The sequence below is a fragment of the Sander lucioperca genome, chromosome 3 (genome assembly GCF_008315115.2).
Source record: "Sander lucioperca isolate FBNREF2018 chromosome 3, SLUC_FBN_1.2, whole genome shotgun sequence".
Taxonomy (NCBI): Eukaryota; Metazoa; Chordata; class Actinopteri; order Perciformes; family Percidae; genus Sander; species Sander lucioperca.
This window is the reverse complement of record NC_050175.1, coordinates 31,501,332-31,518,450: the sequence shown is the minus strand read 5'-3', so window position 1 is coordinate 31,518,450 and position 17,119 is coordinate 31,501,332. Positions and strand designations below refer to the sequence as shown.

General features: G+C 41.7%; 1 protein-coding gene across 2 annotated transcripts in view; it reads left to right on the top strand.

Moving 5' to 3' along the window:
* The first annotated feature begins 837 nt into the window (after nt 1-837).
* pcdh17 (protocadherin 17) overlaps nt 838-17,119 on the top strand; it is a 68,524-nt gene continuing 52,242 nt past the window's right edge. The window contains exons 1-2 of one of the 2 annotated variants that reach the window (XM_035999650.1): nt 838-1,556; nt 2,343-4,926. In XM_035999650.1, the coding sequence (XP_035855543.1) occupies nt 2,641-4,926 (2,286 nt within the window). In that variant the 5' untranslated portion in view covers nt 838-1,556; nt 2,343-2,640. Of the gene's footprint in view, nt 1,557-2,342; nt 5,137-17,119 lie in introns of both variants that reach the window. The other variant, XM_031306226.2, reaches the window with a different exon arrangement.

The following is a 17,119-nucleotide window of genomic DNA, read 5'->3' as shown; positions in this document are numbered from 1 at the left end:
TCAAATACCTGCTGCAATCGTCAAATCTAAATCTGTCATTAATTCTCATCATAATCCCAGGTAGCATAGTTAATACTTTTAATTACCTACAATAATGTTTAACAATTTGTGCTGCTTCTCGTGGGGCATAGCGCCATTAAACTACCCTGCATAACAATGCAGGGTAGTTTAATAGATACTGTATCCAGGCACTGGTACAGGGAAGTTATGTTTAATATAAAACTTAAAATTTTATTCCAAACACAAGTCTCAAAAGTAGATGGCTGCAAAATGCCAAACACACCCTAAATGAAGAATGACAATGAAAACTGGAGAGATATGTGGCTCTTAAAAACACACACAATCCAATCGTAATCCTTAAATTAAACTACAATTATACTGTAGTAGCTTTATCTAAGAATACAAGCATATTTAATCTGTGCTCCTCTTTTACATTAGACTAAACATTGTATCTCTGCTCTGAATGCATTTAAGGTGTGGTTCTCAACGTTTTATTGTGGAATACATTTAAATCAATTTCATTAAAATGAATTAATTTCCACTGAATTCAAATCCTATTGTCTGTTTTTGATAAACGACCTAACCGAAATTTCAATTTCACTTCAGCCTGGCTCCTGCAAGTCTCTTGGCAAAGCTGTCCAACTCACGGTTTCCTTTATTGTAAACAACAATGAAGTGTGATATTTGAAAAAACACAGATGCACCACCGGTGAACTACGAGCCACCAATCATTTGTAGTCTGTACCCAAAGCGGCGTTTGAATCCCTCCTTCTCTTCCCACCTCTTCAAATTCATTGGCTGCCAGAGGAGTAGCGACAATGTTTAATGCACCATGCGGTGTCCGGACTTCAGTCAGTGAGAGGAAGCGTTCTATGTGCTTATGGTTGTGTTACGTGCAGACAATACTAAGTAACGACTGTGCGCAGATATTAAAGAACATCACCATTTTTTCTGTCAGCTACAGCTAAAAAAGCTAAAGAGACTTGTGGCAGAATGTGGGGCTGTTGCTGACCACCTCCTAAGCAGCAGCTGTCTCTCTGTGTGGACTTTTACGGGGACGGCGGACAAGGACAAAATGCCACTACGGGAATCAGTCACTCAACGCTGTTTCGGACGGGGGGGAAAAACACTGATCACCTTTTAAATATCTACTTTGGATCTACCATACCACATGTCTGTTTTTTTATTAATCTCATCATAGAGTATTTCTCCGAACAGTTTTCTCCGAACAGTTTTCCTTTACTGAAGAACGGTGACTCACTGCAGGCAGAAGGCGAGCCGCTGCATCCTAATCAGACAGCGGAGAGGACTTCAGCTCATTGACATTACAGTCATACTTTTCTGGAGCACTTTTTTCACCCCACTGCGCTGCACTGTAGCCTGCGTGTGCAGCGGAGGCTTGTGGCTTTTCTTTCTGCACAGAGGAGGGAAAGAGGATACGGGTGGTACCTACTGAAGTGGTTAGGTGATGAAACTCCCTGAACCCTGCTGGAACTGACTGTTTTGATTTTTACAGTAATCATTTTTTGGGGGTACTATTGCAGTGGTTTCTTTCGGTAAGTTTACGTTTTGTCTTTTATGTTCTTTAGGGCTCTTCTGCTGTGTAATTCCCCACTGGAAACCCTGTCTGTTGCTCATTTCCCAAACGGTTATTTCACAACCATCCCTATGCATGCGGATGCAACAGCTTCTTCCAAGGACCGTTGAATCTTGCAGAGAGCGAGTGAGAGAGAGAGAAAGAGACGCACACAGACAGAGGGCATCAGTGGAGAGAATTACACGGCTGTGCTGAGATGTTGACAACTCATTACCGAATTTTTATAAGGCTCATTGTAAATATTCGGATTATACGGATTTGTTAATGCGTGTAAGAGGCTCATTTTATTCACATTTATTCGAATAGCCACAATAGGCCATCTTCTGCTGTACGCCTGCAGTGTTACCATATTATTAAAGTTGCCTATTAGGCTACAGTTTAGTCAGCATTCTCATAATGTGTGAATGTGCCTTCATCAGGCTAAGGTCAAGATGTGCATTGCATTTTAGAGATAGATTTAAAAACTACATTCTGTTTATAATGATACACGCTACAAGGGGAATCATTATTTCCCTGTGTATCTGGGCTGCGCCGAGTGTCTTCCCAAGGTTAACTAATTGACAAGCTTCCCCCATAATTGTTGAGATGAATTACACATGAGCCTTGTTTCAGTTTTGGCTCAGCGGTGGATCTGATTTCTTACTGGCAGAATGGCTAGTGTAGCCTAGTCTGTTTTTATTTGGGTGACTAATTGACACATATACATTATTAACAAATATATATTTTTTTCTGTTTTCCTTCTTAGGTGGTTTGAGTGAACACTTACAATGACTATTCAGTTTGGCGACTGGATCGTGATTATTGCTCAGATGAGTCTGGGCGCTCAGCTGAATATAAATTAGGTGTTCAGCACCACAGATTGCTGGAAGAGGAAGAGAGAGATAGAGCAAAGACAATCCACAAAGACAAATGCCAAGGCCTCAGATGATGAACAGAACTCTTTATTTGATCCTGAATAATAGAAACGCCACATTTGAACAAAATACCAACAGGTCGAAGGAAGTGTAAACACGACAGATTATAGCAGCTTTTACGGAGTGGGGATGTATCTTTCTATTTTCTTTTTCCTCCTCTTATGGGCTCAAGCCCTGACATTGAAAAACTTGAATTACTCTGTCCCGGAGGAACAGGGTCCGGGTACAGTGATTGGGAACATTGCCAAAGATGCTAGACTCGGACTCGAACAGGTTGGGCAGGGAGGACAGGGTAAGAAAGCCAACTTCAGGGTGCTGGAGAACTCGGCTCCGCATCTCATCGATGTGGACCCCCAAAGCGGACTGCTGTACACAAAGCAGCGCATTGACAGGGAAACCTTGTGTAAGAGAAACCCCAAGTGCCAGCTCTCCATGGAGGTGTTTGCCAATGACAAGGAGATCTGCATGATCAAAATAGATATTCAGGACATTAACGACAACTCACCCATTTTCCCCTCGGATCAGATTGATATTGACATTTCTGAAAACGCATTGCCAGGGACACGCTTTCCCCTGACCAGCGCGCATGACCCAGATGCAGGGGAGAACGGCCTGAAAACCTATCAATTAACACGCGATGACTACAATCTCTTTTCCTTGGAGGTAAAATCCCGTGGGGACGGGACTAAATTCCCAGAATTAGTTATTCAACGGCCATTGGATCGAGAAGAACGAAGCCATCACACCCTTATTTTGTCAGCCACAGATGGGGGGGAATATCCTAGGTCAGGTACCATGCAGATAAATGTTAAAGTTATTGATTCCAATGATAACAGCCCTGTCTTTGATCAGCCCTCCTATGTTGTGGAAATTCCTGAAAATTCACCTCCTGGTAAAGTGCTGATTGATTTAAACGCCACTGATCCTGATGAGGGCAACAATGGACAAGTAGTCTATTCTTTTAGTGGATATGCCCCAGAGAGAATCCGGGAGCTCTTTTCTATAGATTCCAGAACAGGGGTCATAAAGATTCAGGGAGAAATTGACTACGAAGAGAGCCCAGTTATTGAGATTGACGTCCAGGCAAAGGATCTAGGTCCCAATCCAATCCCAGGCCATTGTAAAGTCACTGTTAAAGTGCTTGACAGGAATGATAACTGGCCATCTATAGGCTTTGTGTCTGTGAGACAGGGAGCGATCAGCGAGGCAGCACCTCCAGGCACTGTCATTGCTCTCGTCCGTGTCACAGACAAGGACTCAGGCAGGAATGGGCAGCTTCAGTGCAGAGTGCTAGGTAATGTCCCTTTTAAACTTGAGGAGAACTATGATAACTTCTATACTGTGGTGACAGACAGGCCCTTGGACAGAGAGGTGCAGGATGAGTTCAATGTCACCATTGTGGCCAAAGACAATGGCATTCCTCCTCTAAACTCCACAAAGTCATTCACCGTAAAGATTCTGGATGAGAATGACAATGTTCCTCGCTTTACCAAGTCAGTTTACCTTCTTCAAATACCTGAGAACAACATTCCTGGGGAGTACCTAGGTTCAGTTCTGGCACATGACCCAGACCTTGGCCAGAATGGCACAGTGTATTACAGCATAATCAACTCTAATGTGAGTGGGGGTGATGTCAACACCTATGTTAATGTGAACGCTGCTAATGGAGCCATCTATGCAGTGAGATCTTTTAACTATGAGCAAATAAAGTATTTTGACTTTAAGGTTCTTGCTAGAGATGCAGGATCTCCACACCTAGAGAGCAATGCTACAGTGCGCATCAGTGTTCTGGATGTCAATGACAACATCCCTGTCATAGTTCTGCCCCTACTCCTAAACGACACGGCTGAGATACATGTGCCGCGTAATGTTGGTGTTGGCTACATTGTGACCACAGTGAGGGCGGTGGATAATGACTATGGTGAGAGCGGGAGGCTCACATATGAGATCTCGGATGGAAATGAGGAGCACCTCTTTGAGATTGATCCGGTGACTGGGGAGGTGCGAACAGCCCACCCATTCTGGGACGATGTGAACCCCATTGTGGAGCTGATCATCCGAGTATCGGACCATGGCAAGCCAACTCTCACTGCTGCTGCCAGGCTCATCGTCAAGGCCTCCAACGGCCGTCCTCCTGATGGACTGCCACGCACGAAGGACACTCAGAACTGGGACATATCCCTGCCTCTTATTGTAACTCTTAGCATCATATCTATCATGCTTCTGGCTGCCATGGTGACCATAGCGATCAAGTGCAAGCAAGAAAACAAGGAGATCCGTACCTATAATTGTCGCATTGCAGAGTACTCGCACCCTCAGCTGGGAAAAGGCAAGAAGAAGAAGATTAACAAGAACGACATCATGCTGGTGCAGAGCGAGGTGGAGGAGCGGGATGCCATGAATGTGATGAATGTGGTAAGCAGCCCTTCCTTGGCCACCTCTCCCATGTACTTTGACTACCAGACACGCCTGCCACTCAGCTCACCAAGGTCAGAGGTTATGTACCTCAAACCCACTGCCAATAACCTCAGCGTGCCCCAAGGCCACGTTGGATGCCACAGCAGCTTCACAGGCCCAGTCACCAGCACTACAGACACACCTACTAACCGCATGTCCATCATACAGGTAAGAGAAATTGCACTCCTCTCCTTCACTGTTATGCCACCATTTTCACATCACAACCCTCAGGAAGCTCCCATTTCCTATATCCACATTTGCCTCCTTGTTTTGTAAAGTGAAAGAAAAAAAGATGAGAGAGAGAGAGAGAGAGAGAGAGCGAGAGAGAGAGAGAGATTAGGAGGATTAAACAGTCATTCTGGTGCTCTCATAGAACAGAACCAGTGACATCGACACAAATCAGTTGTGCTTGAAATACGTCATGGCAGGCTTTTGAAATCAGTTTACATGTCATTTCATTCCCGTGGAATAAAGCGGACCAATTCCATTTTATACTATGTATCCCACAGATATTTGCATGTCCAAATCCGATAACTAATTCTTATTGAAAATACATAAAACATAATTGTATATTATGTTAATATACCTGTACACGGATATCTAATATTGTATCATTAGAGTAAAGTTACACCAGTGACAGATGCGTGTTCACTGTTTCAAGCCACTGTTTAACATCATATCAGTCATCAAATTCTATAGCTCCATGTGGTTAATTGTAGCGATTTTAATTCCTAGAGATTATCAGATTGTACTTATTTTCACGGCTACTTTATACGTCTTTGGGTGGAGTACTTGGGTGTATAAGCCTCTAACATGATAACTTCTCTGTGTCTTTGGCCTTAAGCCCATTAAAAGTCTGTCGTGTCAGACGGGGATTAAGGCCTGCTTAAGACAGTAATATGTAACACTGGAGATATAGGCAGTTGTAGAAAAGCCTTTTTCTGATGTTTACCTATTGTTCACAAATTAAAAAAAACCCTCATTTGATAGAAATAATAAATAGTCCTTAATGAGTTTTATTATTATTTTATTATTATTATGTTCTGCCTATTATTCTATTGGGCACAATTGGAGAATTACATTCCTTCTAGTTACATCCTGATGGACTGTAACTATTAGTCTCTCCATTAGGCTCTCTGCTGTATTTTCTATCCCACTATTCGCACTAGATGTAGATGTGACAATGACTGTGATCAGATGTGATGTGTCCCCACCAGGGAGGAAGGCCACTGTCTGTTGTTCCCACTCTCAGTCTCAGCCCTGCTTCTATTATGAGCCAGCTGCATAGGGCAAGGGTCAGCACAAAGACCGTTAAGTCTTCCTAATCAGAGGGACAGAATAATTGCTGGTCCTTTCTGCAGGCTGTTTCTCTGCTAATGTAGTGATGATGAATTAGACTGTGAGGCTGTTGCACATCTTTACTTTTCTTTCCCCTTTCAGACTGTCAAAGGGAAAACACGCATGAGCAGCAACAACACATTCCTTAGTGTCTTGTTTACAGAGGGTCCCCTTGACAATTTAGGCGTGCAGGGTGCTCTATTGTATTATTCAACAGAAACCTGTGTAGAGGGAGATGGCCTGAGGCATTACGTTTCTTCAGGATCTGTACAGAAGCGTATCACTTTTCTCCCTCCTCCCCTGCTTCTGCCTCCTCTCTCCGTTCGTGTGGACAGTAAGTAACCTGAGTCCGAGGAGAGTGGCTATGGGAAAAATGTCAGGAAACAAAGACAGAATTCCCCTTCCATCGATCCCAAGGCCTCTCAACCCATCTGTCACTATAGTTGCCACGGGAGGACAGGCTAAATAGGAAAAATAAATAAAGAGATGGATAAAACGGGAGAGCACATATCGCCTGCTCAGTCGGTTTCACAAGGGCACCTTAGTGCTGCTCTCCTCATCTGCACCTAGTGTGGCTACTGTAGCTGCCTGCAACTCCCAGTCTCTCTCCACACTACTGCTGGCCTCTAATTATGTTTTATAGTGCTGCACTGGCAGACAGGCTGGGCTTGGTCTCTAGCTGGGAGAAGGGAATAATATGAACATATCAGCAGAGCTCTGCTGGTCTTATCATTGTCACCACCGTGCCAGCAACTGGCCCAGTGGAGAGATTCATTTAATTTCTAAAGAGAATTCCTGGGATAAGGAGATGGATGATACGTAATGATGCCTAATTCCGCTTAAGGCGTTGAAGGGAATTACTTAGTGTGGAATCAAGGTTAAAACCAATCTGCTGCAAAATTCCTCAATTCTCAGGAAGAAGGGATTTCAGTAAATTGCTCCAAAGAGTGAGCCGTCTCCCACTCTGTCTTGAATACGTTTTAGGATTTTGTCCCGCATTCTGTTTAGCTTCAGCAGCTGTGCCAAGCTGTGGCTCACCGACTGGTTCATAAGTTTCTCTGCTGCTTTCTTTACACCTTTTCGGGAACATTGTTACCAAACATTTAAAGACTCCTGTGTCATTACTTTCAAATGGCCCATAATTTATCATATTGATTTGTTTTGATAAGTTTTGAGTGTAGTAATTTGATTCACCATGAAACTGTAATTAAACTGAATCCTGTCTCGGTGGGAGACCATCCATGTTAATAAGGTGCAGGTGGTACAGAGGGGGAGTCTGAAAGGCAATAAAAGCTGCCTTTAGGTGGCGGCATTCTGCCTTGTGATGGGGTGGCATTGAGATGAGGGTGTCAAGGAGAAAAGGTGCTTTTAGTCTCTGCTGACTTTACATTGTCACTTGTCACTTGGTAGGGAGGCTCCTGCTGCTCTAATGAAAAATGTCAGACATGAATACATAACAAACACGTGGGATATAGAATATTTTTTTCTGGAATTGCCTGACAGTTTGGTACAATTTTTTAAAATGGCAATTACTGAATTTACCAAGCAGACACCTAATCATAAAATCACAATAATAATCATAATATGTAAAATGTGCACACAGTTCTTTCTGCATATACATTAGAAAAGCAGGGCAGATACTTTTTGTAGCAATTGATAATAAACCAAGGTCTTTAAATGGATTCTAAAAATTACTGGTAGCCATAAACCTATTGAGGGAATTTAAAGCATGCTAAAAAAAAGCAGTTAAGAGGTGTGGCTGTGATCATTTAAGCGGCACATATACAATATAGAAGATACAACGTTCACTCCTTTGATCTGTTTAGGTTGAGCATGTGCATGCCAACAATGTAGCTGGAGCAGATGTGGAAAATGGGTGCTTCCAGGAATGGTCTTACTCTGCATAATTTAGTGAGATTGTGTGTGTGTGAGTCTGTGGGTGTAGCGTCATTGTGTATTCCAGGCATGTGATTTAAGCCTTTAGCTGGCAGGCTCCGTGACAGAGCCCCTCTCTTTTATGAGCGGGACAATCTTGCATTTGTCCGAACCTTGAAACACCCTTCCTCCAAGAAACGCACACACACACACACACACACACACACACACACACACACATACACATACACACACACACACACACACACACACACACACACACACACACACACACACACACACACACACACACACACGCACACACAGATGCACATGTAACCGGGCTTCGACTGTTTTTAAGGATTCTACCGAAGTCTTATCAAAGCCTCCGCTGTATATTGTATTGAAATTGCTCCCACACTTCAGTGGCCACTGAGGCAATGAATAGAAAAACACTCTTTATTTCATTTCTCTCCCTCTCCCTTCATCTTTAGATAACTGCTTTCCTCTGGAGCTTTCTATGGAATGAGTTTGGTAAACCTGTATGTACTGAAGCCCACTTGCTGACAGGATTGAGCAGCTCAGCAACTAGATGCAGTCTCAACAGTCATTTATAGAAATGAGAGAAGGTTCGAGAAGCCATTTGTAATTTGTGTACTTTTGTCCCCCAGTTGAGCTCTTCTGGGCCACTAGGCCAGATTTGTTTTGAGTTTGCCAGTTCAAAAAAGAAAGAAAATTATCGGCTCGCCTTCGGGTGTGTCCTCATATTTCCTCAAATAAACCTTCTGCTACTGTACATACCACTACATGCTGAAATTCTGAATTATTTATAGGCAGTATTATTTTTCCTCATCTTCCCCAAGCTCATACTGTAGATACAACTGAGAGGAAGTGCAGTCAGACCACAGAATGTTGCCTTGGGGAACAACAGTAAATTATGTTATCTCTATATAACCAAAATATATAATTGTTGTCATTGAATGTTTGGTTTATTAGCTGCCATTAGTGGTATTTCAGTTTGCAGAGGAGCTTGTTTCAGTGCAGATGCGTCAGTATGTGTTGAAGCCTTAGCAGAAGTATAATGCACAGCACAAAACGGCAGCTATATTTGCATCCTCTTTCATTAATAAATCATATGTTTAACAAATCGGAGGGAAGCGGAAGATGTCACGATAAGCATCAGGTCTCTGGCTACACATTTGTGAACATGATACAAGCAGAATTTGAGTTTGAATTAATTTACTTTTCCTGGGTCTGTTAGCAAAATTTGAGACAGCATGAGAGAAAAGTGGGGATGACTGTAGTAATCTGTCACGTAGCCGATTCTTGTCCTCTCAACACCTCTGTGGTAATGACGAAGAAAAAGGTGATAAACACACACCAATGTCTTTATCTTTAACTTGCCACTATTTCCATTAAAACCTTTTAAAGCGACGCAGGTTGAAGATTCTTCAAGAAGATTGAAGATTTACCAAATTAATAGTTCATTTGCAGAAACGTATTACGAGTACCCAGAACATTTGTTTGAGATCGGAGCCAGCTGTGGAAGTGAATTTTTTATTTATCGCAAGTTTTCAAAAATCCAAGTAACCCTGCTAAATAATTGAATGTATATGTAGCCCCCTGACTATGCCCACCACTAACCCTAACTTGAGCAGAGTCAAACTGTAGATAGATAGATAGATATATTATGAATACATCATATTGGTCTAATTGGTCAGCCATTATAAAACCTCTCAGGCAGCTGTTGCGCATTCATTTGGACACAGCACTTATCTGTGCTGCATAGCGCATAATTTCATTATTGTAACAGACCTCCCGACCTGGCAATGCAGGGAAACAAAGAGATTTTTGTTTTTTTTCCAAGTGTAGAGAAAGAGACAGGATATGAGAGCACAAGTTGACCTCCGTGATAGCCAGATTGCCCGGACACATTAAACCAATTTGCCTGGTTCAATAGGAAGCGGCCTATTGGAGATGACATGGGCACGATAATAAGACTGGAAGACTGACTGGATTGTCAGTGGACATTCGCTCTCGAGTTTTTGTGCGCATGAGTGTGTTTGTGATAAAGAGGAAGTGGGTGATCAGAACTCTGCCTTATTCACTGACACTGGATGACAGACTGTCATGTCATTTTGTTGAGAAGTAAGAGCCATTATTTAGCTTGGTTTAGCTTCCATAGACAGACTGGCATTTTAAGTTGTTTCAGATCAAGTCCTATCACACTTAGTAATTACTTTTCTATTCTGTTCTAACAAGTCTACCAAGAGCCTGACTTGTTTATTTGTCATTCATGTTTGTTTTCTCATGTGACAGTGTCTCTTGTTTTCTTGACCCTGCTGATACTGCGAGCTTTCCATATTTCATGCATTGCATTTCAACTGCACGCCTACACTAGATGCATATGTGCATTTTATACCTGACAATCATTTTACTGCAAGATTTTCTTTTTATTTTAAACTCCTCCAATACAAACTAGAAGAAAGATAAGATTGTGACAAAAAAAATCTGTGCATGCCCCCAGTAGATTTTGAAACATTTTCCTTAGTGCTTCTGGCATTGTGCTCAAAAATCTCTGGCACAAGGAGCCAACCTAGCCTCAACAGAGGTCACAAAAACAAGAGAACAAAATGTAACTTTCACAGTGGAGGAATCTAACATTCAGCTGCCATGTGTGCAGAGATGGCAAAAGTACTCACTTCCCGTACTCAAGTAGAAGTACAGATACTTGTGTTAAAAAATACTCTGGTAAAAGTAGAAGTACTGATTTAACTTCTTTACTCAAGTAAAAGTAACAAAGTACAGGCTTTTTTATGCAAAGCTACCTGGACCACACAAATGTTACTAGAGTACAAGCTGAGAAACATCAGTGGACATGGAAAAAAGGCTCTTTATATGCCATTGCCTACATTTTAAATGGATGTCTGCCAATACGCCTAACACATCACATATACAGTATGATTATTGTGACAGAGACTGGGACTCCAGGTTAATACGATTCTGACCGAGTAGCAAGACATGAATTAAATTGTGATTCTGTGAGAATTCACAGATCCAGTTTCTCTTTTTTAATCTTCCCCTTAACATTTAAAGAAATCTACATGTATGTGTGTGTGCTCAAATATGGCTTCTGGAAAGAAAATAAAGGATACAATATGAATTACTAAACAGACATTAATTAAGAAGTTCCCCATACTTTTAGAGCACATTCACCAGGAGTCATTCTTGATGCCTACTATCTCAAACATCTCTCTCAGATAAGGTCAAGGATGATTGGGAATGTCTTAATGCTTGTCTGCCGAATCTCTGGGATCTCCGTTTTTTTCATTTTCAATCATGTCGCCGTCCATACTACTATGTGCTAACGTTTCCGCCATCAAGCCGCAATGATTTGCCGCGAATGAATGCTGCCGAATCTGTCGAGTCGTCTTGTAGCAGTGCGTCAATTGCAACGTATATTCCCATCCAATTAGATTGAATTCGGTATTGATGATGCAAAAAATAATAATGGTAACTCCACTGAAATTATTTGAAACTAAAGTAACGAGCCAATTTTGTAAAATGTAAGGAGTAGAAAGTACCGATATTCGTGTTAAAAATGTAAGGAGTAAAAGTAAAAAGTTGGCACAAAAATAAGTAGTAAAGTAAAAATATCTGAAAAATCTACTTGAGTACAGTAACAAAGTATTTGTACTTTGTTACTTCCCATCTCTGCATTTGTATGTGTGTGTGTGTATGTACATGCACATGCACCTGTGCAACTACCAGCTGTGCTCTGAAGCACTGGCCTTGCTGGTTTGCTCAGATTGAAATGGGCTTCCCTGTAGGGACCGCCTGCCCCCTGAGGGCTCTTAGATCCCTCCTGGGGTCTTTAGACTTAACAGTTTGAGCAGCAGGGTGCTGGAGCTGCAGCAATAGGTGGATATATAGGAGTGACCTCACAGTAATGTGTGCTGAGATGCACAGCTCACAGAGGGCTGCATTGGCGTACATGACATGGCGATGTATTCTTTGAACTGCCAGCAGCTGGGTCTCCTTGCTGTAAATCAAACACTTTCAAAGTCAAACAAAGTGAAACTCGCTCTGTTGTGTCTTGGAACCAGTCCAACCTGAGAGAGCTTTTATTTCTGCCACATCTTCCTTCACTGTGCCCCCTAGGCATGTGCTGTAGAAACAACACGCAGCTCAAAGAATGAGTTATGGGAATCTGTTCTCACCTTCTATTTCATTAGTATAAGAGAAATGATTTATCCCTTTCTCCCTGAATCTCTCTCTCCTTGTCCTTGCCTTCTACAGTTCAGCACTTCTTCAGCTTCTTCAGTAATGTGATTAATTGATTGGAGGGATATACCATGAATACCATCTAATTTTCTCTAATTTGACCTAAGTACATGTCAAAACAAAGCACTATAAAACGGGCTTCTTCTCCCACATACAACCACTGGAGTACATTACAGTTGCCCAATCCGGAAATGACTGTTTGCTTTGCAATTTGAGGAGTATTTTTGTAAACAGTGTAAAATCTAATCTAATCTAGTGTTAAAATCTAATCTAATCCTGCCAGTTTATGTTTGCATGTTTGTGTGTGTGCGTGTGTGTGTGTGTGTGTGTCTGAGAAGGTCCTAATAGGAGAGATCCCACGGTCTCCTCTGTTTCTGCTTATATTTGTAGCACAGTTTGAAATCTGACTCCCATGTCTACAGCCCTGTGTGTGTCTGAAGGGAATTGACAGCCACTGTGTTTTGCAGTGGCTGTTGTGTGTTTGTGGCAACAGAGGCGAATGAGTCGGCACTCTCAGATGTTATTGCCTACACAAAAGGCCCACTAAATGGCAGGCACACAAGATTTGTCATCAAACGTTTGACTGTGTCTTCTCTTCAGGGTAGCAGTGGCGATGCTGAGTGCTAATGGCGTATTGAAAATGGTATATTTGGCCGGTCTCATGTTTTTCTATTGTAGTCCACAGATGTACTCAATTGGCCCCTCACTGGGTTCATGTCTTAGACAGAAATCTTTTTAGGGCCTTTAGCATACAGATCAATTTCTGGTTTGCTCCGTTTCTTATGGATTTTTCCTCTGTTTGGTACTAAAATACTGTACTTCATTATCTATCGCTCTGAGCATTGTTTAGTTAAAAAAAAAAAATTGGACTAGTTCTCACTCTCTCTTCCTTGCGTCCCCCTGGTCTTGCTCTGACTCTCCTCCTTTTCGGATTCCCTTTCTTTCTCTCTGCTCTTGTCATCTCAGATAAGCGATGCAATTGCTCATGTTACTGACGACCCAAGCCAAATTCATAATGATGAGATTATCTTGTCAACAGTACAGAGTGTATATGTCTGCTGTATTGATCTTCGCACAGTCTTAATAAATGAAGTACCACGATGGAAGCGTTGGCTCAATGATAACTCTGAACAGATCTTGCTATTCATACACTCAACACTGCTGAAATGATGAATGGAACTTGTGTATTCTGCCCTTCTCCTCTCTTTTGCTCCTGTCTTTCCTACTCTCCTCTCCTATTTCCAGATTGATGGGGTAAAACAGCTCCGCTCCCCACACACATTGTCTGAAATGTGTCCTCTTTGAGGTCACGTTGACCTGCGGAGTCGATATAGAGACATGGGTGCTGCTGTGGGATAGACCACAGGGGAGGGAGAGCGGGGAGAAAGAAATTACTAGCGCTGGAGCTTGGGCCTGTGTGTGTCTTTAGATCACAGTGGTTTGAAGGGGGGTTTATCTGTGCATTTGAAGAGAAGGTCAGCAGGGTTTAGAGTTTGAGATTATGTGTGATTGTTTCTTCTGCGTGCTAGCTGATTAATGCTAAAGCTGGTCTGACAGATACTTAATGCACCATAGATGCACTTAAAAGAGACTCTGAGGAACTGGCGTCCAACACTTTGACAAGGGAGCATTATTCTAAAGCCTTTTCTGTCAGTTTTTACCCAGGTGTATGGACAGTATCCTTCCTGTCTTCTGTTCCCCCTTTTCCCGGCCCCTCCTTTGCTCAGATTCCTCTGACTTGATACATATACCACAACTAGTCAATCGTGTGTGTGTGTGTGTGTGTGTGTGTGTGTGTGTGTTTGTGTGTGTGTGTGTGTGTGTGTGTGTGTGTGTGTGTGTGTGTGTGTGTGTGTATGTGTGTGCATAGAGAGACAGAGAGGGAGAACCCAGGTGTGTGTATATGCACTTGTGCATGTATTGACATTAGACATATGTGTTCCTGCATTCTGTGTTTGTGTGTTTATATATCTGCGTCTGGCCTCGGTTTTAGGCTTTGGGGAAATATCTAAAATCCTTTCATCCTCCATCCATTCAAATGGAATAATTTTGTTCTTTTAATGTTTTTGTTCACTAGCCCTCAGCTTCTGTCTTGTTAACCCGCAAACTAGACCACATTTTGTGGATGGTTTATTTCAACACTAAATTATAAAAGGCTTGTTTCTTTAGTCAAATTTAATACAAATATCGGATAGGAGGGCTTAATAATATCAGTTTAAAAGCGTATTAGAGGTGTGCTTTTAGTCCTTTTAGATTGTAAGGCTGCAATCACTCTGATTTTCAAGAAGAACTCAATTTTGAATGCTGACTTACTGTAAACAATGAGCATGCTTATTTAGCTAATACTCTAAACACTGAAGGATACAGACTTTTTTTCAATTTTTTTTGTGAATGCATTTTTGTATTGCAGTTTGTTAGATCATCTCATCCATTCCCTATCCTTCTCACACTCATTGGCCTGCCACAGATTCCAGATTCATTGACACGCCCCTTCCACATTTAACATGTAAAAAAAACCCAGCAAAGTTACTGGTCGTACATATGCGACTGGATGTAAAATTCAGTCGCACACTCTCAAATTTTGGTCCCAAATTCGACCATTTGGTCGCAGTCTGAAGCCCTGCGGCCCCATATAAGATACAGTTGTGATTGCCGCGGACAGGGTGTGATCGGCTAGAAGTCTGTCTGAATGGGAGGGGGACCAGACAGTTCTGCTTTTAAGTGTTGTTAAATGATTCTTGATCAACAAGTACATGCGCTTGTTTGGTAACATTCATGCATGCATGTCTTTAGAATCAGTTTAAATGGCTAACTAAATGTGAACACATACAGGGAATTTGTCTAAAAATGTATGTTGGAGTGGGCCTGTTACCTCTGTAACAGCTTTGGGAATTTGGGCTGAGTTGGCTTTGGATTAATGAGCAAGGTCAGTGTTTACTCAAGACTTCAGTTAACAGCAAAGCTGTTGTAACTATTGATGAGCAAGTACTGAATGATTAGTAGCTTACCCACCAAGATCATATACTGCACCCTTTTCTTTCTTTTGACTGCTTTCCTCAAAGTTTGAAGGTTGTATAAATAATTCAGCATCAAGTAAAGTTCTCCGTCTCCCACTCCTCTTTCATTTTTTCCCCCAACATTGAAAGATTTTCCTTTATCAATAATCATAAGACTGGTCCCAGCTGTAAGCTACTGCTGGTTAAATGTGTCTACACAAAACGTCTCAAGTAGTGAGGGAAAACAACACTGCTATTTTAGGAGAGAAGGGAAACTGCTGTGTTAGGGGTTTTTTGTGTGTTGGAATAAATATCTATGCCAAAAGCTACATTTATCATTTACTCCTGGGGCTAAACTGCCACAGATGTGGATTGTGTTGGTAGGAGTACAAACGTGCCGTCTTGTGTCGCCCTTCCTCTTCAGAGTAGAAAGGTTTCCTCTGAGATGGCAGCTGAGACGGAATTGACTGCCGGAGTGTTTTTAAAAGATAATCTCGGTTGGAACTGCAGGCATACAGAAGTCATATTGTAGAAGATAATTGCAAATGTAACTGGGCCTATAATACTTGAGTAAGATTAGAATGAGGAGTGCTTTTGCCCTTTTCAACTGGAGACCAAAAAAATAGGTGGGAATAGAGACAGGGTCACAACCTGTTCCATTTAGACTCTTTTTTTTGTCTAGTGGACAGTTATTTAGAAAGTTTTTTTTTTTTTTCTTTTTCATGTCCAGGTCCTATTTTATGATTTTTTTCTTTTATGGCTGCTGTAGTGTCGACTGTCAACACCTGAACAAGCTGCCCTTATTTTATTGCACTGCACACAGGTGTGACTACACCTCATAATGGCTCAGGAATAACACATATACATACACACACACCAATGATTCATGTACTGTATGTTTATTTCAAATGTGTGTGCTGTGCTCCACTTTATTCCACTAGTGAAAATGTTTGTTCTTAATTGTTTTTGTTTCTTATTTAAAAAGGAAAGGAAAAATTGTTTTTATGTATATTTTTGTGGAAACATTTGAAGAGAAAATCTAATTATAAAGATGTAATTTGCCAACAAAAACCCTTCCGTACTGTTGGGAGATATGTCAAAATTGACCTGTTATCCACTGTCACCCCTAATTTAAATATATTTAGAACTAGTGTAGATAGGCAAAGTGAAGCTCACAAAGCCACAAGCACCACAGCCCTATTACTAAGTCCAAAAGTGAAGTATACAGGACAATAGAACAGCATTACAACTAGGATTGGGTACCGAAACGCGGTGCCAATAGGGCACCAGTTCCGACATAAACAGTAGTAACGAGACCGAAATAAGAACGAACATTTCGGGGCCTTATTCTGCCTTTTTTTTTTTTTTCAGAAGAATCGCTGCACGGGACGCTACGTTACCGTTAGCTAGTAGCTGGATTAAACACAGTGGTTAAAATGCTGACAGCTTACGTTAAGCGGTGTAAAGTGTGACTGTATTTCCCTGTAGAGGATTCCAACACCGTGACGTAACAGTCTAACTGCAGCTGCCGTTGTCGGAAAAACCACACTTTATTTGAAGTTCGCCAGCCTTGTGGTGCATTCAAAGTTATTGTAAAATACCCTTTTCCCATCTGGTGCTTGTTTTTGTCGTTTACCAGCAATTTACTAGTGAACTAA